At 37.2% G+C, this 25,468-nt stretch overlaps 1 protein-coding gene across 3 annotated transcripts in view; it reads right to left on the bottom strand.

Moving 5' to 3' along the window:
- The window catches only part of LOC139117536 (uncharacterized), a 37,270-nt gene extending 12,550 nt beyond the window's left edge, over nucleotides 1–24,720 (bottom strand). The window contains exons 1-4 of one of the 3 annotated variants that reach the window (XM_070680931.1): nucleotides 23,695–23,813; nucleotides 21,401–21,532; nucleotides 1,989–2,666; nucleotides 745–847 (exon numbers count right to left, since the gene is read on the bottom strand). In XM_070680931.1, coding sequence (XP_070537032.1) covers nucleotides 745–847; nucleotides 1,989–2,613 — 728 coding nt within the window. In that variant the 5' untranslated portion in view covers nucleotides 2,614–2,666; nucleotides 21,401–21,532; nucleotides 23,695–23,813. Of the gene's footprint in view, nucleotides 1–744; nucleotides 848–1,988; nucleotides 2,667–21,400; nucleotides 21,533–23,694; nucleotides 23,814–24,593 lie in introns of those variants that run through there. The other 2 variants (XM_070680784.1, XM_070680861.1) reach the window with 2 other exon arrangements.
- Between the last annotated feature and the right edge of the window lie 748 nt (nucleotides 24,721–25,468).

Here is a 25,468-nt window from a genome sequence, read left to right as displayed (position 1 = left end):
ACTTGGAAAAGCAAGAATTAACAAAAAATAGAAAGAAATAGACATACTTATATTTTATACATTTTTATATTCTTTCTGCTAGACTTGCTCCAATTCAGTCTGTGTTCACATAAATATCACAACACAATAGATACAAGGAATGAACTTCAGCAGACTGGCAAGCTAGTGATAGGCTAGATTCTCAGGTTAATGCCTTGGCCCACAGATTTGTGAACCTTGCATGGTTTTGGTTGCTATAAATAATTCACAATGATGTCAGACTTATAAATATGCATGAAGGGCAGGCAAAATTTCCCTGGCAGTTTGTGGGAGGACTGTGTTGCATTATTCTCTATTACCGTACACTGATTACAGAAGTTTTATTTCAAGAAATAATAACATTTTGACTCTTGTATATCAAACCTCAGCTACAAATCAAGATTACTTCTTGTGATAAACTGATTGATTCTGAAGTCTGAAGTCCTTGTCAATCATTTGCTTACGTAGTATGCTTATGTCAATAGACACCCAGACTGCTTGTAACATCGGAGGACATTTGGAAGGTACAGCAGTCACTTGGCCAGCCAGTAACTACTGCTTAGAAAAGTCAGGCGGCTGGGGGCCAGTCCACCTTTCTGTGTAAAGGTAGAGATAAACACTCATAGATAAGAAATAATGAAAGAACCTGATACAGATAAAACAAAACTAAAGAGGAAAACGACAAAAAGTTAGTATCTGTAAAAGAAAGTCTGCTTCACTTCTTACTTGTTAATTCCAATTGTCTCCAAGAAGTTTTTGGTGAAGTCTACTTTGTGATGAACACTGAAATTGTACACAGAATCTTCAGGAAGAGTAGTATAGCCATATCCTAATAGATGTAAAACAGCATCAAATGAAATCATATCATCAAAGTTTGAGGGAACACAAATTCAAAAGTGTTAATAACCTTGTGAAAAATTTAGAAGGAATACTGTTTATCTTTAACCATTTGAATGCCTATTTGATGTTGAACGTTTTGATCAATGATTGTTTTGTACAGCAATTGAATTTGATTTCTTGAAGAAACTCCAGGAAATAACGGTATATGTAACAAATACTCAATAAAACACAAATTCATTGACTGGTGGTATATTTGATAAGTTAGTTTGACCAGTGTACTTGTACTATTATTATGACTCTCCTAGACCCTGTATTGCAGCATGTTGGCATGAATAGTCTAGCAGTTCATCTGTATATGCCACGGAATTATATGCTTAGCTATAAATAGGTGCATGTGTTACAACAATGCTTATATTGGTCATCTCACTTGAAAGTTAGTAAGCTTTACAGTATGATAAATTGTCTAGATGAAAGTTATTTCAACACAGGGTAGGTCATCTGATCTTAAATCATCTAGCCCTAAGACACAGTGCACAGGATTTTAATATGGAATAGCATACTATTGTTTGCAAATGAACTATAGCATACTATTGTTTGCAAATGAACTATAGCATACTATTGTTTGCAAATGAACTATTGCATACTATTGTTTGCAAATGAACTATAGCATACTATTGTTTGCAAATGAACTACAGCATACTATTGTTTGCAAATGAACTATAGCATACTATTGTTTGCAAATGAACTATAGCATACTATTGTTTGCAAATGAACTATAGCATACTATTGTTTGCAAATGAACTATAGCATACTATTGTTTGCAAAGGAACTATAGCATACTATTGTTTGCAAAGGAACTATAGCATACTATTGTTTGCAAAGGAACTATCTAGCATACTATTGTTTGCAAAGGAACTATAGCATACTATTGTTTGCAAATGAACTATAGCATACTATTGTTTGCAAAGGAACTATCTAGCATACTATTGTTTGCAAAGGAACTATAGCATACTATTGTTTGCAAAGGAACTATCTAGCATACTATTGTTTGCAAATGAACTATCTAGCATACCATTGTTTGCAAAGGAACTATCTAGCATCATAAACAGATGATGTTTTTATACCATTACCTGGATAATTGAGTACAAGAATCCTTGCTCCAGTTGGTAGAAGACCTTCAACAATTTCAGTAAAATCTTTATGAGATCCAGGAATTCCAGGTAAACACAAGATAACAGGGCCAGCTGGATTTCCAATGTCAGCATAGATAACATTGAATGATGCATTGTGTGAATTTACACAGGCTGTTTTCAAAGGAGGAGACTTTGTAACTTGTTGGCTGTTGGTTGCATTTCCAGTGCACATCCATCGTCTTGCTCCATCTGCATTTAATGCCATTTTGAAATTGCTTTCCAAAAGCATGTGACCAGATCTAAACCATGGTGCCAACTTTGAGTGATGTTGATAACATTTTTGAGCAGATGAGCAACTGGTAACAGCAACACTTGATTGGCAATCTTCAAAAGCTCTGCATCTTTGTCTACATCTATACCTAGAGACTGATGCAGTTCTCAGGTTGATTTGTTTCAAGATACAATTTTCATTTATAGCAGTCTCTGGGAAGGGATAGTAACTGAATGTAACTTTCCTTGCAGCTGTACTGATGTGGTTTTTGGTAAATCCATTGATCCTATAGTTGCTGAATAATAATTTACATGGTAGTTTGCTAATGACCATAGATTGCAAGGCAACCATGCCGTTATGATGGATTGTGCTGATCGCCGAAGAGAGTCAGGAAATGGCTACAACTGAATGAAACAAAAAAACAATTATCATTTTCTTTCCTGAGAAAGAACAACTTCTCATATTCATGTTGATTTTTATATGTACTTTATATATAGTATGGCACTGGTGTTGTTATGATGACTGAAGAATACTGAGGTATGTAAGGGTTGTTCAAACCCCCAATGGGGACTCCCAGTTGGCTCAAAATGCACTCTGGGACAGGTCCCAGTTGGCCTCCAGGACCAGTCCCAGTTGACCCAAAATGTACTTCAGGGATCAGTCCCAGTTGGCCTCCATGACTGGTCCCAGTTCAACTCAAGGACTGGCCCCAGAGATGTCATAAAACCATAATACAAGTGACCTAATGGCCGATACAGTTCTGCTGTAGATAATAACTTAGAGAATATTGTAGAGAATAACTGGTTAGAGACTCATGAATTGATGAAGAAGGTGGAAATCGTTGATAGCTCATTTCAGGATGGCCTGACAAAATATGTCAAAAATACCGGTAGCTGCAAAAATACACAATTGAAGATTTCATCATAATTTGAACACATCACTTAAAGATAATCCCTGCCAACCTAAGCTATGAGATAAATAATTTTTTAGAAACAAATTTTTTGACCAAAAAGTGCAAAATTGCCCAAAAAATACAAAATTGCAGATTTCATCATAATTTCAATATATCATAAATAAGATGACCTCTAGGAACTTGTATACCAAATACCAAAGCTATCAGACGAGCAATTTATAAGACACAGATCTTTTGACCAAAAATGCAAAAAGTGCCCCAAATACAAAATTGCAGATTTCATTAAATTTCAATATATGGCTTGTAGTTAATCTGTGGACACCTGTATACCAAATATCAAAGCTCTCGTACTCTTTGAGAAACAAATTTTTTTACCGAAAATCATAAAAATTGCCCTAAAAAATACAAAATTGTAGATTTCATCAAACCGTGACATATTGATCATCCCTATGAATCTGTATACCAAATATCAGAGCTGTCAGACGAGCAGTTTTGTTGAAATAAATTTTTGACCATAAGTGACAAAAATTGCCTTAAAAATACAAATTTGCATATTCCTGCACAATTTGAATAATTCTAAAATAGGTCATCCCTAAGGACTTATAACCCAAATATCAAAGCTTTCTTACTTGCAGTTTTGAAGAAGATTTTTAAAGATTTTTGACCAAAAGTGACAAAAATTGCTTTAAAAATACAAATATGCAAATTTCACCATGAGTTGAACAAACCTACCTCTTGGGTCACCCCAAGTGAACTGAATATCAAATTTAGAAGGCAATTATTGACAGACGATGGACAACAACAGAAAATCAGCCTATTTGATAAGCTCAGCATCGCTGACAGCAGAGCTGTCAAAAGAGGAATAATTGAAAACACTCAATACTTGAAGTAGGTGTGGGAATTCCATTACAAAAACTTTTATTAACAACTAGGTCATGATATGTCTGGCCTGAGAACAATATTGGACAGGTCAGATATATATATAGGGTGCTAGCTGTGATCACCGGCTGAATTTGTATTCCAGCATGCTTTGGAAATAAGGAAGAGAAACTGTAGGGTTATCAAAATCAATAACAAGCTTAAAGTTGGCGTCATACTCATCCTCATCCTCAGCCTAAGGGGTCACACGAAAATGAGGATGAGGATGACGCTACAGTGTCAGCTTCACCGGCATCAGGTCCAATTATTTCCGACTGCATCTGGTAGAATGATAAATGTAAAAACGACTGTAAAAATGTGTTCCAAGTTTCATATCGTTCTAAATATTAATCAAGACACCGTGGCATGTGTATTTCATAACATTTAGCAACCTCTCCTCTTAATATCCATTTCTCACACTGTAGTTACAACGCAACTTTCTTCATCCCTAAGTTAGAATGCTATATGTTTAATACGTCTAATTTTCTGGCCTTAAGTCATAGTTTTACAAGTTCATTGTTTTATATGTTCTCTAAATAATTTAGGGCTTTCAAACTGACTCTCATGCATGGTGGCATTTTTACACATTTCTGACCACAGATTTTTTTGCATCAATTTTCAGAAAATTTTATCACCAGAGATGACAGGACACCAACAAACACACCCACGGATCATGGACTGAAAATTATGAACACTAACAAAAAACTAGTCTTTATGAGATAATTTTCCAATAAAATATTGCCTGCCAACCAGGTTTACGATTCAAAAGAAAGTTGTGGCTTGATTTTTTTACAAAGACAACTTTTTGGATTTCTCCCCCAAAATCTTGCAAGTCCCCAGAGAAAGGGCCCACCCCTTAGACGACCTATACTCTGCTATCGATATTTTCTGGTGACGAGACTTGATTATTGATATCCGATATCGTAGTTATATGTACAATGTTACACTGTCCTCATGCTTCCAAAACTCTGATTTTCCAACCCAGTGACATGATCTTCAGATGCTCAGCTCTATTGTTACATTTTTGCCTGGTATGTGTGTCGGACGGTGAAAGCCTCCATGGTCTGACTGCGGAGGTTATATCTCCATGGGCTGACCTACATACCCAGGCAAAAGCTCGAGCTACAGCACTGCATGTATCACCAGGGTAGAAGAGTTCAGGTGCAAACCTGGCGACAGCGCTGCACTTATACTCATGTCTAGCCCACACATATAGCTGCAGTCACTCAAAATTCAGGGGGTTACTAATGCATGGACATATCAGTGTCCAGAAGTTTGCGTGAAGTACATTCACTCAAATCGCTACACTTTTGGAGTTGGACCAGTACACTCAGTGTGACAGCTTTCGGACGACCTCAGTTTTCGGACTTTTAATGACATGCTGTTCATTGTACTCACTTCGTTCCGTATTGATAGTGTTTTACAAGTCATGCTACCGCACATTAATTCAGGTGACGCTGCTGTCCCGTTTTGGATAGTTTATTTTTCGGTAGAAGCTATTTCGGGCGCTACAAACTTGGCGAAGTTAGCCACGTTCACCGTACGATACAAGGTGTCGAACGCAACACACAGAGAAAGCCTGTGTCCGATATCTAAGCGCTATACACGTCGAAATATAGTTGAGTCGTCCATGGATTAAACGTAACTAATTATCACGAAATATTTCCATATAGTTTTCTGAACACATCGAAATTGAAAATCGGGGTTCGGAGTTTCAAAATATCAGTATTTAGCCCCTATAATCATTTTCCAAATACGACGTCTGTGAAGACCTCAAAGTGGTCCCCAACTTCAAAGTGGTCCCCATCCTAAATGTCCGGTAAGATAGGGGGTTAAACTCAAGTCTGACGACACCTACCGCATAATGGACGCTTTTGTTGTCACACGGACGTTTCCGATGTAATATCAGCTGCTATTTTAGTATTTAATACTTGGAGTTGGGAAAAATGTACAAAATAAGGGCTGAGCACAGAATTAACAATGGGGAGGGCTAGTGTCTACATCAATCATGACTTATCTATAAAATGACTCATTTGAAGTCATATCGATATTTGGAAGTCATTCTAATCGCTCCTCGTAAATACATAAACGGATATGAAATACAATTTGCAGCATTGCTGTGGCGTATCAATCGCACTTGCGGGTCAAAAATTCATCGCCACAAGCCAGCCCATAGACATTTTTGGTAGTTTACTTCGACCGGTACTATAACACTGGTCAGTTCACGACCCATTGTCTACTTCTTCTAGCTACCTCAATAATATCAACATGTATTTTCAACCGTTTTCCCCTGAGCCGACGTCCACGAATTCTGCAACGTTTGCCCTCTCGCGTAATTGAATACCTTGGGTCTGTCAAAAGTTCACAACCGAGCAGAAACAGTCGACGGCTCTTAAAAAAAGCTGAAATTATAGATGTTGCCACATTCAACATAATTAACGGAAGTAGGAGATGAGTCATAGATAGTCAGAGATAAAGTAGGTACATGTTCATTTATTCAAAGACTAAGCTATTTCATTATTTTGCGAGGTAAATAAAAAAACCGATTGGTGTCGTAGTAAACTACAGAAAAGGTCAATGGACAGATTAACAGCGGTTCTGAAGCGATATCCCTTGACACGAATGCAATCTATAGGACTCAGCATTATGCTACGAATGCACAGATGTAAAATACACCAGAATAGGGCTTGAGACCAATATTTTAGGGGTATATTTTTCTTAATTTTTTTTTTACAAAGATATCCAATACCTACCATAGAAAGTGACGCGATTGAAGTAATACATTACCTAAAAGAAGTTGAATACAGCAGGCGGAGCGTAAAATTATCCGAATTTTCATGGGACACCTTTGAAGTCAAGAGGACGCTTTTGAAGTCAAACTGATTTCTTTATTCTTTACTAAAAGTTTGAAAAAACAGGAAGTGTACTCTTGTCTTATTTATACCTGATACTTAACAGGTCGCATATTCAATTGTAAAATCAAAACATTCTTTCTTTAACATAAACGATTGAATACAGGACAGAGAGCGTAAAATCATCACAAGTCTTTGGGGACCACCTTGAGGTCAAAAAGACACTTTTGGAGTCAAACTGATTTTCTTTATTCAATACCAAAAGTTGGACAAAATCAAAGAAGTGTAAGGCTTACTATAGTTTTATTAATACCTGATACTTCACAGGTCGCATGTTACATTTTTCAAGTCAACACATTCTTTCTTTAACATAAACGATGTTGAATACAGCAGAGAGACCGTAAAATCATCCCAAGTTTTCGGGGACCACTTTGAAGTCAAAAGGACACTTTTGGAGTCAAACTGATTTTCCTTATGCAATATTAAAAGTTGGACAAAAAAGGAAAGTGTACTATAGTTTTATTAACACCTGATACCTCACAGGTCGCATGTTACATTTTTCAAGTTAGAACATTGCTTCAATTACGCAAAAGAAATTGAATAAAGCAGACAGAATGTACAATCATTCGATTTTCCCGGGGACCACTTTGAAGTCAAAAGGACACTTTTGGAGTCAAACTGATTTTCTTTATTCAATACTAAAAGTTTACAAAAATCCAAGAAAGTGTACTATAGTCCTATTAATAACTGATACTTCATAGGTCACATGTTACAATTTTCAAGTTAGAACATTGCTTCAATTACGCAAAAGAAGTTGAATAAAGCAGACAGAGTGTACAATCATTCGATTTTCCCGGGGACCACTTTGAAGTCAAAAGGACACTTTTGGAGTCAAACTGATTTTCTTTATTCAATACTAAAAGTTGACAAAAATCCAAGGAAGTGTACTATAGTCCTACTAATAACTGATACTTCATTGGTCGCATGTTCCATTTTTCAACTTAGAACATTGCTTCAATTACGCAAAAGAAGTTGAATAAAGCAGACAGAGTGTACAATCATTCGATTTTCCCGGGGACCACTTTGAAGTCAAAAGGACACTTTTGGAGCCAAACTGATTTCTTTATTCTTTACTAAAAGTTTGAAAAAACAGGAAGTGTACTCTTGTCTTATTTATACCTGATACTTAACAGGTCGCATATTCAATTGTAAAATCAAAACATTCTTCCTTTAACATAAACGACTGAATACAGGACAGAGAGCGTAAAATCATCACAAGTCTTTGGGGACCACCTTGAGGTCAAAAAGACACTTTTGGAGTCAAACTGATTTTCTTTATTCAATACCAAAAGTTGGACAAAATCAAAGAAGTGTAAGGCTTACTATAGTTTTATTAATACCTGATACTTCACAGGTCGCATGTTACATTTTTCAAGTCAACACATTCTTTCTTTAACGTAAACGATGTTGAATACAGCAGAGAGACCGTAAAATCATCCCAAGTTTTCGGGGACCACTTTGAAGTCAAAAGGACACTTTTGGAGCCAAACTGATTTTCCTTATGCAATATTAAAAGTTGGACAAAAAAGGAAAGTGTACTATAGTTTTATTAACACCTGATACCTCACAGGTCGCATGTTACATTTTTCAAGTTAGAACATTGCTTCAATTACGCAAAAGAAATTGAATAAAGCAGACAGAATGTACAATCATTCGATTTCCCGGGGACCACTTTGAAGTCAAAGGACACTTTTGGAGTCAAACTGATTTTCTTTATTCAATACTAAAAGTTTACAAAAATCCAAGAAAGTGTACTATATTCCTATTAATAACTGATACTTCATAGGTCACATGTTACAATTTTCAAGTTAGAACATTGCTTCAATTACGCAAAAGAAATTGAATAAAGCAGACAGAATGTACAATCATTCGATTTTCCCGGGGACCACTTTGAAGTCAAAAGGACACTTTTGGAGTCAAACTGATTTTCTTTATTCAATACTAAAAGTTTACAAAAATCCAAGAAAGTGTACTATAGTCCTATTAATAACTGATACTTCATAGGTCACATGTTACAATTTTCAAGTTAGAACATTGCTTCAATTACGCAAAAGAAGTTGAATAAAGCAGACAGAGTGTACAATCATTCGATTTTCCCGGGGACCACTTTGAAGTCAAAAGGACACTTTTGGAGCCAAACTGATTTCTTTATTCTTTACTAAAAGTTTGAAAAAACAGGAAGTGTACTCTTGTCTTATTTATACCTGATACTTAACAGGTCGCATATTCAATTGTAAAATCAAAACATTCTTTCTTTAACATAAACGATTGAATACAGGACAGAGAGCGTAAAATCATCACAAGTCTTTGGGGACCACCTTGAGGTCAAAAAGACACTTTTGGAGTCAAACTGATTTTCTTTATTCAATACCAAAAGTTGGACAAAATCAAAGAAGTGTAAGGCTTACTATAGTTTTATTAATACCTGATACTTCACAGGTCGCATGTTACATTTTTCAAGTCAACACATTCTTTCTTTAACATAAACGATGTTGAATACAGCAGAGAGACAAAAATCCAAGAAAGTGTACTATAGTCCTATTAATAACTGATACTTCATAGGTCACATGTTACAATTTTCTAGTTAGAACATTGCTTCAATTACGCAAAAGAAGTTGAATAAAGCAGACAGAGTGTACAATCATTCGATTTTCCCGGGGACCACTTTGAAGTCAAAAGGACACTTTTGGAGTCAAACTGATTTTCTTTATTCAATACTAAAAGTTGACAAAAATCCAAGGAAGTGTACTATAGTCCTACTAATAACTGATACTTCATTGGTCGCATGTTCCATTTTTCAAGTTAGAACATTGCTTCAATTACGCAAAAGAAGTTGAATAAAGCAGACAGAGTGTACAATCATTCGATTTTCCCGGGGACCACTTTGAAGTCAAAAGGACACTTTTGGAGCCAAACTGATTTCCCTTATGCAATATTAAAAGTTGGACAAAAAAGGAAGTGTACTATAGTTTTATTAATACCTGATACCTCACAGGTCGCATGTTACATTTTTCAAGTCAACACATTCTGTCTTTAACTTAAGGCCATCGTCTGGGCTAATGTCGGTCAAAATGCTCAAAAAATCTAATTTTATTTTTTTCCTTCATTGTCACCCTCGACATGTATACTTTCAAATAAGCTATATCATTCTTCAAAAAATATTAACTAAAATCGAAAAAAATCGCGTTTTTTTCCCACTGACCCCTGGTCAAATTTTATTTAGTCTAATTATATATTCAAAACAGGTAAATCGCTATTTTTGGTTGCCTAAAAACTTTGTTGAGTTATGGCATCATGTATGAAGTAGTGACCATTTGCTTGCTTATTGAAGCAGCTTTTTCAGAGGTAAAAATATGGCGTTGTGGAAATTGTGAGTTTGAGACTAATTGCAGTCTAAAAAGCCAGATCAATGAGTAATCGGGAAGAAATTTGCAACAAATGATTCTGTTTTATATTTTGTGTGGATATTACTGTAAGGCATATGAAGATTTTCATTCAGGTATAGCAATTAAACCAGAAAACAAACCATATTAGACGTTATGGTGTCCATATACATAACAAGTAAAGAATCTCACATGAATTTCATTATCATGCTGATTATAAAATCAATGTTTTTTGATAATTAACAGTTCATTTTTCACTTAGAAAGCAATTACAACCAGGCTTTTGTAAATATAATTCTAACTGACAATTTAAACTTGTCCAATACCCTATTTTGAGGTCGTAAACTTTGCATGAAGTATGAGTATCACCTTTATGTTGTAAACATTTCAATCCAATACTCCTAACAATTGTGTTTTGTACTGCATTCGTTCATTGTGGCAGTAATAACTCTTGAAAGAATGGTTGGAATGCAATGAAAATCAGCCAACATATGTGAAATTAAATACTTTACAAAATAAACTTCAAAAAACAAGGTCATCCAATCATGTCATAGTAGAAACTTGACGGAAAGTTGTGAAATTTATTAATTTTTCATTCTTACCGAGATGACTATGATTTAATTTATATTGACATCTTATACAGTCATAGATTTAGGTTCATATTGTAATACATATACATCTGAATGCTACAGAAAAAATTCGGTTGTTGTATGACTTTTCGTTCAATAGATATCTTTGCCACAAATTTCCTCATATTTTTAACCCTGAAATTGTCGCCACGGCAACCGAATATCCGGTTTTCCCCCTGCACTGCATCTTACCATCTACTGCAACAAAAAGATGACAAACTCTGAAAACAAGGCACTACACGGTTAGTGTTTTAAAATAGCCCCTACAATAGCCTTAAACGATGTGGAATACAGCAGAGAGACCGTAAAATTATCCCAAGTTTTCGGGGACCACTTTGAAGTCAAAAGGACACTTTTGGAGTCAAAAACTGATTTTCTTTATTCCATACTAAAAGTTGACAAAATCCAAGGAAGTGTACTATAGGCCTATTATACCTGATACTTCACAGCTGGCATGTTACATTTTTCAAGTCAACAATTCTTTTTATTTACCTTAAAAGAAGCTGAACATAGCAGATGGAGCATATAATCAAGTGGAATTTCCGTGGACACCTTTACGGACATTTTGGTGTCATATGTATTTTTTCAATACAATACCAAATGTGTGATAAATCAGTAGAAATGTAGAATAATCCTACAAGTAACTCTGTCTTATAAACTCAATCTCATACACACATACAAATGGACGTTGAGCATTATTTAGCCAAAAAAAATCTTTATTTAACTGTACATAAATTTTAACAGTAGAGTAAAGCACAAGAGCAGTTTTTCTCTATAAAGTAAAATAACTACTTTCAATAACCGGAAAAAATGAGATAAAGGGCATCAATTTCACAAAAATAAAAGCACATTACCTAAAGGCCAATACAGTCCTGTTGTGCTATGTAGAGAATAGCTTTTGTGACACATATGTTTATGAAGATAGATACTTTGATAGCACATTTCAAAAAATGTCAAAAAAGCTGCATTACCACTAATACAAAATTGAAAATATTATTATAATTTGAACATCACAGTAAGATTATCCCTGAGAACAAATCAGCCAGTGGTATGAGATGAGTAGTGTTTAGAGAAAGAGATTTTTCGATCAATAATGGAAAACATAGCATCAATGACACTTGGCTCTAATTTGATTTGATGAGGCAGGCCACAGTGTGTATACTTAACTATGTTTACCCTTGACAACATGCATACAAAGTTTGATAGCCATTGGAAGAGGGATTTCAAAGAAAACGATTTTTGACCAAATATGGGAAAAGTTGCGCAAAAATGCCTATATGAAAATATTCCCCAAAAATTTGAAGACACTCAACCGAGGTTGCCTCTAGATACATTAAAAACAAATTTCAAACCAATCAAAACATTTACTTCAAAGAAAATTATTTTTTGACCAAAATATTGCCCCAAAATGCAAAAAAAAACCAAAAAAAAACACAAAGATGAAAATTTCACCACAATTTAAGAAATCATATAGAAAACAACTCTAGAGTCAAGAGTATTAAGTTTCAAAGCAATCCAACAAGAAATTTGAGAGAAAATATTTTTTGACCAAAAATTGGAAAAATTGTCCCGAAAATATTGCAGATTTCATCATATATTCAAGATATCATATTTAGTTCATCTGTAGGAACCTGTATACCAATACCAAATATCAAAGCTGTCAGATGGGCGGTTTTGATGAAATAAAGTTTTGACCAAAAATGACAAAAAAAATTCCTTAAAAGTACAGATTTGCATATTTCATTACAATTTGAACAAATCTAAGTTGGGTTATCCCAAGGGACCTATATACAAAATAACAAAGCTGTCTGACCAGCGATTATGAAGAAGATTTTTTACCAAAAACGCCTTTTTTGCGCTAATTTGCATATTTTCAACAATATCAAAAAATACCGTCAAGGACAGTGTGCTCACATTCGGTTTGAATTGGTAAATTCAAGAAATATTTAAACCAGAAAAACAAGAATGACAAAAGCAAATAAGGTCTGCAACTTAGGTACTGGCGGTCGTCTTTGGGAATATCATCTTCTATAGCAACGGGACAAGCAGATCCTACATACAGAAAGCGATGTCAACAAAAAAATTAGCCAGAGAAGCTTGACAAAAAGAAAAGGTGGGAGAGTGGGGAAAAAATGTACAAGGGATCTGGTAAAAAGTAATGTTACCTCATCAATCTTCTAGCCCCTACCCCCTCCAGAATATCAAATATTCCACCCCTTACATAAAACCAGCTGACAGGAAATGTATTTACAACCTTGGGGATATTTTAATTAATGCTATGAGTGCTATCATTCAAATGTAAACAACACTTAAATCAGTTACAGATAGTGAAAGGCCTTCCACTGTGGGGGGATTACAACATCTGGAATTATCCTGGATCCTAATTTCTCATCAGTTCTTATGTGTCTTAACATGCAAAAGTTGCAAAAATTGGTTCGCAGTGAAAATATTTACTTCAACTTTGTTTTCTGGATCAAATTTTACTACAAATTGATATTAAATATGACAAAATTATGTTCTCAGCCTTCGAAACTCTCTCACAACATATACTGGGTTGGTGTACGTCATTTAAGGTCACAAACTGAGAAAATTACCTAAAACATAAAAATTTGGGGGTTTCCCAACACTTTGAGCAGAAAATTTATCAAATAACATCCCTCGGGACTTTTGTACCAAATTAAAAAGCTATCAGACAAGTAATTTTGAGAACAAGTTGCCTGTCCAGGAGCTTTAAAAAGAAAATATTTTTAAAGATTTTTTGACCAAAAATGACAAAAATTGCCCCAAAACAGTAATATTTCCAATTTTGTCGTAAGTTCAACAATTAGAAGGGTAACACCCTTGTAAACATCCAATCCAAATTTGAGAGCAATTGGGCTAGCGGTTTCTGAAAAGAAGAAATTTTACTTAAAATGAGAAAAATAACCAAACAATTCAGCAAAAATACAAAATTCAAGATATCTTCACAATATTCATAAAACTGATTTTCATCAACCTGAGGAACCTGTATACCAAATATCAAAGCTATCATATTTGTTGTTTTTGAATAAAAATTTTTTTGACCAAAAATTCGGAAAATTGCCCTAAAATTACAAATATGAAAATTTCAATTCAATTTGTATAAACTTGACTGAGGTCATCCTGAGGAACATGTATACCAACTTTCAAAATAATCAGATGAGTGGTTTCAGAAAAAATACCGCAATTATACGGTGTCGCTCAAATTTGATCAGAATTGGTATATACCAGTATGGGTTACCAATGATCAACAATAAATGTTGTTTCTATCTGTTCAGTGGAGGAAAATTATACGTTGATGTTATGGCAATGATTTCTGCATCAGTACAACCAGAAAAACAACAAGAAATATTTAAACCAGAAAAACAAGAATGACAAAAGTAATTAAGGTCTAACTTTTGGTACTAGGGTCAACTTTAGCAACATGCATAGCAGAAACAAGCCCCTCTTAGTTTAGTATAAACTGTCTTCCCCCATCTACTGTCTATGGTTGCAGCTGGTCTGTTAATATGTAACAGTTCATAAACAATGACAGGAAATGAGTCAAGATCAGTGGAGTTTGCCTGTTTCTCACTGGCATGCCTCCTGCACATTTGCTGGATTTCACTTTTTCTTACCTCATTTGCACATTTTTGACACTGATGTGTTAATTTGAACAAATTCACATCTCAATCCCTGCATCTACCTGTACACCAAATACTGAGATGGTAGCTTTGGTGGTATGGGAGCCTTTGTGTGTGACGGACATACATCTGCACCCACAAATATACAGACATACAGACATGCAAATCGGATGCAAATGAACTGATTCAGCTTATATGATAACCTCACATTGGTATACCAAATGTGAGCTAAAAATTAAAAAAAATATATTCTCAAATCATATTTTTCATCTATGCAACAAATAGCAAATCAGTAAATACTGCGGTTATCAAGATATTTGAGTGACTGGACGCCTCACTAAAGGGACATACATACATACTGACAACAGATGCCGGACAGCTACCCATCCCAATAGCTTCAAAAGACTATCGTATAGTAGCTAAAAATGAAAATTTCACCACAATACTAACGAAAATCACCATAATCATCCTGCATACAGAGTTTCAACAAAATCTAGACTGCCGTTACAGAGTTTAAAGGTATGGAAATCGATCCCAGGGCCTAGGAGTGGCACATGTAAAACAGTGTGTATCTTTGCGTCAGAGGCGGAATAAATCTATTTATCCAGGAAATCTTAATCCCGACTGCTATGTTTGTACGCACATAGAGCCAGTCGACGTTAGGGACACAAAAAACAACACGAGGAACAAACAGGCAGTGGTTTTGAACAAAATCAATGTACCCGGTACTTCACCGATGTCTGTAACTCAGTACATGAAAAGCACTTTGAACATAGCTCGTAACAAGTGACAGCGGAAAGCCCACAGAACTACGTGTACAACTATAACAGCCACTCATGTAGTTGGCGCTCAGTGAAGATTTTTCTATCAACAACTTTGACGGATGATGGACTGACCTTTTCTACCGCAATTGTTATCTCCCTCGATTCAGCACAAAATTTTCGTATGGACTATTGATGCGGTGTTTACAGTTGTTACGTAGTGGTAAATCCTAGTCGTATTTACGACTGCTGCGTAAACAGTCACTGAATAAACTATGCACGCATTTACGAGCACTGGATATTACTACCGTTTTTAATCGAAAACCGTCCGTATACGCACATGACAGTTGTGACAAAAACAACACAAAAAATCTGGCGTACATTGTTACTGCATTACTTTGACCAAAAAATCACCCAAATGCCGAACGGTGATCATACAGAACTCTGCTGCAGGTTTCTGGACTAAACGACCCCAAACCGACCGGGTCCCAGTCAACTGTGCCGGGCTCAACGTCTACTCTATCAGCGTCAACTCAAACTTTCACTCCAGAAAACTTTACCCCACAAACTGGGAATATACTAAATTTACCTTGAAAAAATTTCAAACTTTGTATCGTATTGAAAAAATCTTACCGGGGCCACGGAGCAAATTAAAAAACCAACAAACCCCAACAGAAACAGTGGAATGATCATTAGTGTGCAAGGTCGCTGTATTATATGTCAGGGTGAAAAAATCTAGCTTTGAAATTTCTGGACAAACGGCGGGGCAGAATTAGACAAGATTACGACCAATGTGTTACCGCCGATGGTACATAACGTACTGTTGATAGCAGGTAGTTCGGTGTCCAGTGAGAACACGATTCCGAATATATCACGGCTGTTGATTTGAGCTGCCTCCGATCGAAAATTTTCAACACAAAGACATGATATCAATAATTTTGCGAGATTATAAGTACCCGCTGTCTTCTCGCCAAATAGCTGCGATCAAGATCATTATGATAGAAGCAATTGACCGCCGAACACCTGCTTGCTGATCTTATACACAACGTGTAAAATTGATTATTCCTGCTGAGAAATACGACAGCAAATATTGCAATGTGAATTTCTTACTATCTTCCTCGCAATGGTTTTGCATCTGTGTTTATTTTATCACGGTCACTGGACCATTTCTGACGATTTTTACTGACAAAGAATCAGTTCACACTCATCTTGGGAACTCATTGCAAAGACGTTCACAAAATTTTCATCACATTCATCATATTACCGTAATCCCCGTTTCAAAGACGTAGGAAATGTATAATGATTTGTTTATCTTGAAAAATCCCGAACTGAAGCCTCTAAATACAAAATGATTTTTCTTCTGAACAACTACCCGACAACTTTACAATCACACTCTGGTCATCACATGGCGGTTGTAACCGTACATGTGCTGCTGCCAATGGAGAATCAAAAGACTTCAAATCAACAGTCAAAACGTATGGAAAAAGTATCAATATCCAAGCAATGTAAAACAATAATTTTGATAAGGTCAATTTATTGTATATTATAAAAAATCTCCAGACCACTCGGAAACAGCGTAAGATTATTATCTCACTCATTCGAATACTACACTCACACGGTAGGGTAAAAATATGGGAACTCAGATCGTTATATACTGCTTCCGTCAAACGAGTCCGCTTATCTAAAGACGGCAAAAATGGTAAAAAAGACGGTAAAATGACCATAATTATTATTGCTTGTCTCTGTAAATTTTGCCGACTATTCGTTAGTAGTTGTCGAATTTCTTGAGTTTGTCGGAAAACTATTTCAGTGAATGACGTAAGTTTCAAGACACCCGAGTGCGAACGCAATATCGATATGGAGATAGCAAAATCAGTCACAGACAATCGAGGAAGAACATAAGAGTCTATTAATCTGCGATTTAATTCATCCTAGGTTACCATGAAAGTAAAAAAGGTAATGTTGTGCCCTGGTTGGGAAAGAAAAGTTGATTAAGTTTTCAAAAAAACGTCAGCTAATACTCGAACAATTTAGTAAAAAACTAGCTCAGAAAAACGTATGGAGAAGAACGACATCACCGATCACGGCGATCTTCAGATCTTTTGTCATGTTTCAGTCTGAATGGTCAACATTTGATGCTATAATCTATGTCAAGTGTCTCTTTTTGGTCAAATCCGACAGAGATTAATCAATCACGATTTAGTTTCATCGCCCCGACCCGACAGGAAATAATGAAGCTCATGGGCACCTGTATACATGTAATCGTGGCATGAACGTATCCAATGCCCGTCCACCGCATGAGCCATTGACCGTGCATCGCGAGCAAACAACGGTTTTGGATGTCACGAGAGCATTTTTTTCGCAGTCTGTGAGCGGTTGAGTAGTTTGGGTAGGCTGCATACATGTAGATCGGAATCGAGTTGATTTCGGCGGAAAACAGTTAGAAAGTAGTTTTTCGTGCTCCGTCCAAATTGGATCCGCATGTTGCCGGTTTTGTCCATGGTAATCAGCAGAGCTGTGGTGGGAGGCCGTATAACGCCGGGAATACACGTCATCGTACGCAGGGCTATGCCACAACATACTTCCAAGGCGATCTATCGTAAAATATCGTACTGCAGGTCAACAAAACCATCACCCATTCATAGGCCTACAGGTACACATATCAACGAACAAAAAGGGAGAGGCAATCTGCTTGAAACCATGAAGTAGTCCGTTTGTGTCTGAATTCATTGAGGCGCGAGTTCAGTAACCGTTGGTCAAGTTTTTTCGTTCAGTAGTAAGAATCGTTTATTCATTGTTGACATCGTAATCGATCCGATGTACACAACAAATGTTTGATCGTTCGCACCTTTGCGCGTCCCCTCGTGATTGGCAGCTGTTTGAATGCTTTCATCTATTGTTCGTTGGACGCTTCGAACACAGCATCGAAGCAGTTTTGGCATAAAAAATCAACTTAAAATGGAAAAAATGAGAGAATTTCGCCAACAGGGTGATGCCACAAGTATTCACAAAACGTAATATGTTGGAACAGTGCTTTAATTTACACCATGGTTGTTGAAAGATCCAGATTTTCGGGAGCATTCGTTGACGTTGTTACCATGTGCCACTCATGTTGGATTATGAATCCCCAGGGAGATAGGGGGTATTTATAGGCTCCCCCTGCCTTTAAGCGTTTGCTGGATTTTCTTTGTTTTCTACCACATTTCGTTTTTTTTACCTCATCATCATATTTCGAAGATTGACGCTTTCATTTGAACAAACTCACATCTCCACCCTCAGGTGCACCAGTACACCAAATACTACAATGGTAGTGCTGCGGTTTTTTGAGTTTTCGATGTGCACGAAGATAGCATGCACACATACTAACATACATAAATGTAGACACCGCTGACCTACCATAAAAATTCTTTTTGGTATAATATACATACATGTATACACCAAATGTGAGCTAAAAATTGTCCTGAAAATAGAAAATTGTGGATTTATCAAAATTTGAATATTTCACAATTTGATCATCCCTATGAACCTGTATAACAAATATCAGTGCTGTCAGACAAGTGGTTTTTTCGTGTAAAAAATTCTATTTTGTTTCAGCCAAACCTTAAAGCCCCATACAGCAGCAAATGTGTTGTAAACCAATCTCAAATTATCCTCAGTTTTCCACGGGTTTTCTTCAAGTAAGACACATTAAAGACCAAAAAAGTGTACAACACTGTCGAAAGCCTAAGAAGTAGCATTTAAATTCAAACTTTTAACATGATTTTAGATTTCCGAGAATTTCAAAAAAACAAGTCATTGACAATTACATGGTCCCCACTTGTAATAGGAGTATTAGTCTTTATGGGGCAGGGAAATGTGGTCATTAAGAAGTATCACTGGAGTGTACATGTATATGTTCAGATCTATGGGCACATAGGTCTATGTCATTGTTCCCAATTTGAAACAAGAGGCATGTCTAAGTTATGGTTCTAAATCGGGAAAAAAGATCAGACCTCTAGCTGTATCGGCCAGCCAAGAAATACATATGTGCATAATAAATGAGGTACAAGATGTGACATCTTAAGGTCTATTATCCTATCAAAATTGAAGCGTAAAGAACTTGTGGTTACTGAGTTGTGCATATATATATGTATAATCAAGGTCAAAGGTCACCGAGGTCACATGACATTTTGACAAAAAAAATTGTATTGCTAAGTTATCCCTATATACAGGGCTCGAACTTAACGGTTGCCTGCTTGCCCGGGGCAACTAAAACCTGACATCGGGCTGGTAAAAATAAATTACACTTGCCCGGTCGGGCAAGTGATAGACTTTGATCAAATTTACATGTTCTGGGAATAAAAAAACTCAAGAAACTTTGTGGAACAATGTTCGCTATTATCGAGTTTCAAGTAACTGAAACGGGTATCACAACCGACAAGCCGGACGTCAACATTCAGCAAGTGATATCCAGTTGTTGTCTTTCCTCCCTCGGGAAGTCTAATCAGTAACGTATTACTGCACTTGTTTGTCGCTAGTGACTCCCAGGGGGTGTTGGTCAGTAATATCAACAGCCACTTTGCACGTGGTGACCTGACTGAGACAACGCAGACTGTACGTCATAGCGAAGCAAAGCACCCTGTTTTCATGTATATTTTTGAAATCTATGCCAGATAAAGTCACAGATTCCGGAACAGGATCTGTGTCAGGGGATACAGTACAGGTTCAACCGGCTGGCCACTCAGAAATCGTCGGTGATAAGCTAATGGCGCGATCGAAGCATCGAGTTCAGTGGAAAGTTAATTGAAGAAGCAGAAGTGCGATATGTAGGCCTATATGAAAGGAAACGACAACGGAAGTTTCAAAACTTCAGGAAAAGAGATTTGCTGATGCGAATATCAATTGATGGGCCACCCCTTCAGCTATATGACCCCAATCCTGCACTAGAATATTGGTGGACGAGTGGGCAGAGATCACGAAGACCAACACTTATGGATCGTAAAAATTAACACGATTATCAATACAGACAAAACAGAACTTGCATTGATATGATGCTGTCGGCCACATTTTGAGATTGCTTGGTCTTCGTGACCTCTGCCCAAACAATGTAAACAGACCCAAAAAAAATCGGGCAAGTAAGTTTGTTCATCGGGCAAGTAAAATTTCTGGAAACTTGCCCGCAGGGCAAGTAGGTAAAAAAGTTAAGTTCGAGCCCTGCCTATATACCAAAAATCAGACCTCTAGCTCTATTGGCTCGCTCAAAATTAGATATGCACATAATTAATGAGGTACAATATGTGGCGTCATAAGGTGTCCTATCATACCATATATGAAAGGTTTAGCACTTGTGGTTACTGAGTTATGGACAAATATGTATATTTGACGTCAAAGGTCACCAAGGTCAGGTGACATTTTGTCAAAGTGTCTGAGATATCTGCGTGAACGGATGGGTGAACAAATGGACTCACGGACGGATATGTCCCAATCTATAAGCCCCCTGGACTTTATCTGTGGGGACTAAAAACTGTGTCACTGCATCCTTTTTGCAATATGAATACGATGAGAAACTAAATTTTTATTTTTCTTGGCCTTATACATGGGAGTCTATGGAGAGCTGCCTTATACATGGGAGTCTATGGAGGTGTAAAATAAAAGTCCTCTAACACGGCCAAATTTGATCACATTGTGAAACAAATTGACGTGCATCTGTATGAGGTAGGGTACTATCCTTGTACCAAGTTTGAACAAAATCGCTCCAGGTGTCTCTGAGATATCTGTGTGAATGGACGGATGGACACACGCACGGACGGACGGACGCACGGACATGACCAAACCTATAAGTCCCCCCGGACGGTGTCCTTGGGGACTAATAATCATATGACAGGAAAATAAAAATTACAATAAATAGTTGGCATTCGTGTGTTGTGCATTAAGTAAATGGCATCATGCTTGTTTCTGGTATGATCATGGTGTGTATGTGCGGGGAAATACTGTTTTTTTACTTTTCTGTTGGTCGCCAATTTTTGAGTACGTCACCAGTTTATTATTCAGCCTGTTAAACGTGTAGGCATGGTCCAAATCAGCAAGCAGTGATAACTCTGATCTTTCCACATCATTTCCAAGAACTCTGTTATCTGGAGAGATTAAAATTGAAAAATTTATTACCAGTAAGCAAATCAATCCAGTCATCATTATCAGAAGATAAAATGAATGCAAATTAAATATAATCTCTTTTTGGTATTTATATACACACCAAATATGAGCTACAAACTGACTCAAAGCAGGTCTGTTCATTATAAGCACATATGTAAAATTATGACTACGGTAAGTATTGAAATGGAGACATAACAAAATACATAAATGAGTACACTATAGGTGTAACTGTAAAGACTCAAATTGTGTGCTGAACACACATGAGGCTGAGATTGGGGATTTGGCTCAGCGGTTTTATCTATGGCTTCTGCGCTAGGTGACTGGTGCTATACATTGTGAGTTCTAATCCGACTGAAACAACAATATATTACAAAAGTGTATGGACACAAATTCCATGAGCACAATCATATTGTATTCAGTTTAGATTGACAGCTTGAATTTACAGCTAGACATCAGTTAAGACTGATGACACAGTCCTTGACGTAAAAGAACTTTGTCATTCAAAGTCACTGAAATGTACGTTGTACCAATGATGTGAAATGACCTAAGTTACAATGAAAACAATGTCAAGGCATGTAGAGTACGAACTCAACACATGGAAACTAGATAATATGGCTGCCTCAAAGTGCTAAATTTGCTTTCCTGTGCGTGCACGATACAGCCTTGAGGCTTAGTGGGCCAGGGTCGGGTGTTGGAGTATATTTCTATTCTTTCAAGTATCATCATAAATTCCTGACAAACTGTGTTTAAAACCCTTTCCCCAAAATACCACGGACAGGTAAAAAAATCTAAGTTGGCAATGAGCAGTCAGGGGGGGTCACTTCTATTACTTGCCAATATGTATATGTGCCGCCCAATGGGGTGGGTATTTCAGCAATTTGGTCCAAAATGGGGGGAGGGGGGTCAATTCCATTGTAAACCATGGTCTAAAATGGGGTAGAATTTTGAGTGCCACACAAGAACAAATTTCAACAGTCTGTTCCCATCTCGCTAGCATGGTTCTGAGCTGCACTCAATAAGCATGGATATCTTTTCTGTGGCAGGGGAACCATTACAGAGACCCCCTGGCTTAAAGTAAATATGGACTTTGTTTCAAAACATTGTAACTGATTTGTCAGAACTCTACATATGGCAGATTTTTGCCCAATAGAAAATACCCAAACAAAGTGGCTCTACTGCTCCTAGTATTATTCAGGTCGACCATGGCCATATGAAGTAGTATTGCTTTACAGACAAACAGCGAGGTTTGTTGTGAATTGTAATTTAAAAAAAAAACCCACTCAGACTGTAACTGCAGATGACTGATAATTTGCAGAAGCTGGACCAAAATTTGGTGAGAGTGAAAGGCATTTTTTTTCACAAATTTGTTAGTATTTCCTCATGATTTTTCGGAATCATGGCTTGGCCAGCAACAAAATAGCTCTAAACGCAGTATAAGCTTACAGTGGTAGGCTTTGCCGGGGCAAAATACTTGCTTTTTCCGTTTTAAAAATGTTGACGCTATGACTGTTGACCTGGGTCAAAGGTCATAAAGGTCTAAAATGGGGTCTAAAACAACGAGATTTTAGGTCTAAAATGGGCCCTGGGTTTTATACCTGCGGCCGCCACACCCCTACCACTTCTCTGAACAAGTACTCCCCCTCCCCCGAGAGAGGTACAGCAGTTCTAGGTTCTAGCTCTGCGTTATATAACGCCGGAAACACACAGCATCGTACGCAGGGCCATCATTCATTGTGCGATGTTTCTGTGTAAATTCACAGTGTAATTTGATTTTGGACGAAGACAATCAGCACTCGCACACAGGCGTTCTGTTTACTGGATAGTTTGTATAAGTGTAGTTTATGTTACGTTCCGATGTTCTGTTCCGTAAAAGTCTACGGAACAGAATGTCAGAACCATGGTCGGCACGAAGCATATTAACAAACTACCCAGTAAATAGCTCTGCATGACCATGGCAGGGCTGTGTGTTAGCGGCGCGGCGTTATACGGCCTCCCAACACATGTGGTGGGAGGCCGTATAACGCCGGTAATACACAGCCCTGCCATGCAGAGCTACCCAGTAAACAGAACGCCTGTATGCGAGTATGAAATATAACGTCGAGCAACAAGATTGAAATTAATGACTGTTTGAGCTGGTACTCACTCAGTAAACTGCTAGGCCATATGTACCGCATATCCGTACAGTGATCGGTGGGTCGCGGTCGCTGGTCTCGTCCGCGTCCATGCCGTGTGCAGCGCAATCGAATCTCCCATGATGCTAATATGAGACACCCTAACCAGGTGAAAAAATTGGACGCGCAGTTTGGGCTGGTTTGGCATGTAAAATGCATCGGAATTTTGAAAAAGTAATAAAAGTGAGCGCATATATCAAAAAGGACCAAAATAACAGATTAGTATTGGCAATGTTACAAAGTTTAACAACTCTATGCAGATATAGGAATGGAAAAATCCCTGGACTGCATAAAATTTCAGTTCAATTACAACTACGGGGACCACTTTGAAGTCAGGGACCACTTAGAGGTCTGCACAGACGTCCGATTATTGCGATAGCAGTCCGATTACTACGCACTCAAGATGGGTCAAAAATTTGGCAACTTTGACCCCCTAAATGCCCCTTCTGTCGGTGTTAACAGTTTGAGGTTAAACACAATAAACTTCCGTAAGGTATGATCACTGTCCCTTGGTGGGCTATTAAGCTCTGGGACTATTCGCCCCATAGACGAGTGTACAGAAGCGAGAAACAACCAACTGGGTTGATTCGGCTTCTGTACACTCGTCTATGGGGCGAATAGTCCCAGAGCCTAATAGCCCACCAAGGGACTGTGGTATGATAATAAGATTTCGTAGTGCTCGTCATTTATGAAACGGCTTTGTGCGAAATTCACTACCCTGTCCGAAAACTGTCACACTGAGCATGGACGTCTCTACTACCTCCATGCACTGAGTGTATCCGATCTGGTCACTGTGACATCAAAGAGCCACGCTACTGCAGAAAAAAAATGGCAGCCAGATTTAGTGAAGATCAAGCGTAGTTTACATTACCTACTATATTTCCCTATATTTGCAAGGTTCCAATTTACTAAGTGGTTGGACATTGTACTTTTCAGTAAAATATGTGGATGTACGACCACAAATGATTTGCAGACGACCATAGTACGTGTTAAGATTCATTAGTCCCCAATTCGTGTCAACTTAACTTTACATCATGAGCACTGACAAAGCATCATAAGCACTGAAAAAATCACTTGTATCTAAAATTTGTTAATACCAGTAAAAGTTTGACCTGATATAATACAGAAAGCCTGAGAAGCATCTATATGAAAATTTTTTTCATCGGTTGACGAACATACATTCTACTAATTCTACGTTCACTATCAGTGGTGAACGCATGAGGGCGTCTGCACCAGCAGACAAGACCTCCGAAACTGCTGTAGGCAGAAGTTATGTGGTGGTGATGATGGAATTCTAAATGAAATGATTGAGATCGGTTCAGCTATTTTAATGCCAGCTCTACTCAAGATGTTTTGAGTTGTGAGTTATTTCCAACTTTGTGGGCCAAAGGGTACAAATAGTGCCGTGGAAACCCCACAACCTATCCGCATTAAGATGACCCCCCTCAAATTACAGATGTATACTATATTACTATCTGTTGTTGTGTAGGAAAACTTTTTACCATTATTCTGAAGAACCGAGCAAAGTTTTATTCAAGTTTAAAATTTGCCCAGTTACGATCAAATTGGTTCTCAAAAAGGATGTCGTACATCCTACCACATTTTCGTTTTAAAGTATTTGATTAATTTAATTATTGGCCGAGTCGAGTGAAATTTCAAGTGATGATAATTTTCTTGAAAAATTGTGTACTTCATATAACAGATTTGTTTTGGGAGTTAGCAAACGCACTCCTCTTGCAGCAATTA

The sequence above is a fragment of the Ptychodera flava genome, chromosome 1, assembly GCF_041260155.1.
Source record: "Ptychodera flava strain L36383 chromosome 1, AS_Pfla_20210202, whole genome shotgun sequence".
NCBI classification, from domain to species: domain Eukaryota; kingdom Metazoa; phylum Hemichordata; class Enteropneusta; family Ptychoderidae; genus Ptychodera; species Ptychodera flava.
This window is presented reverse-complemented; position numbering and strand designations above follow the sequence as displayed.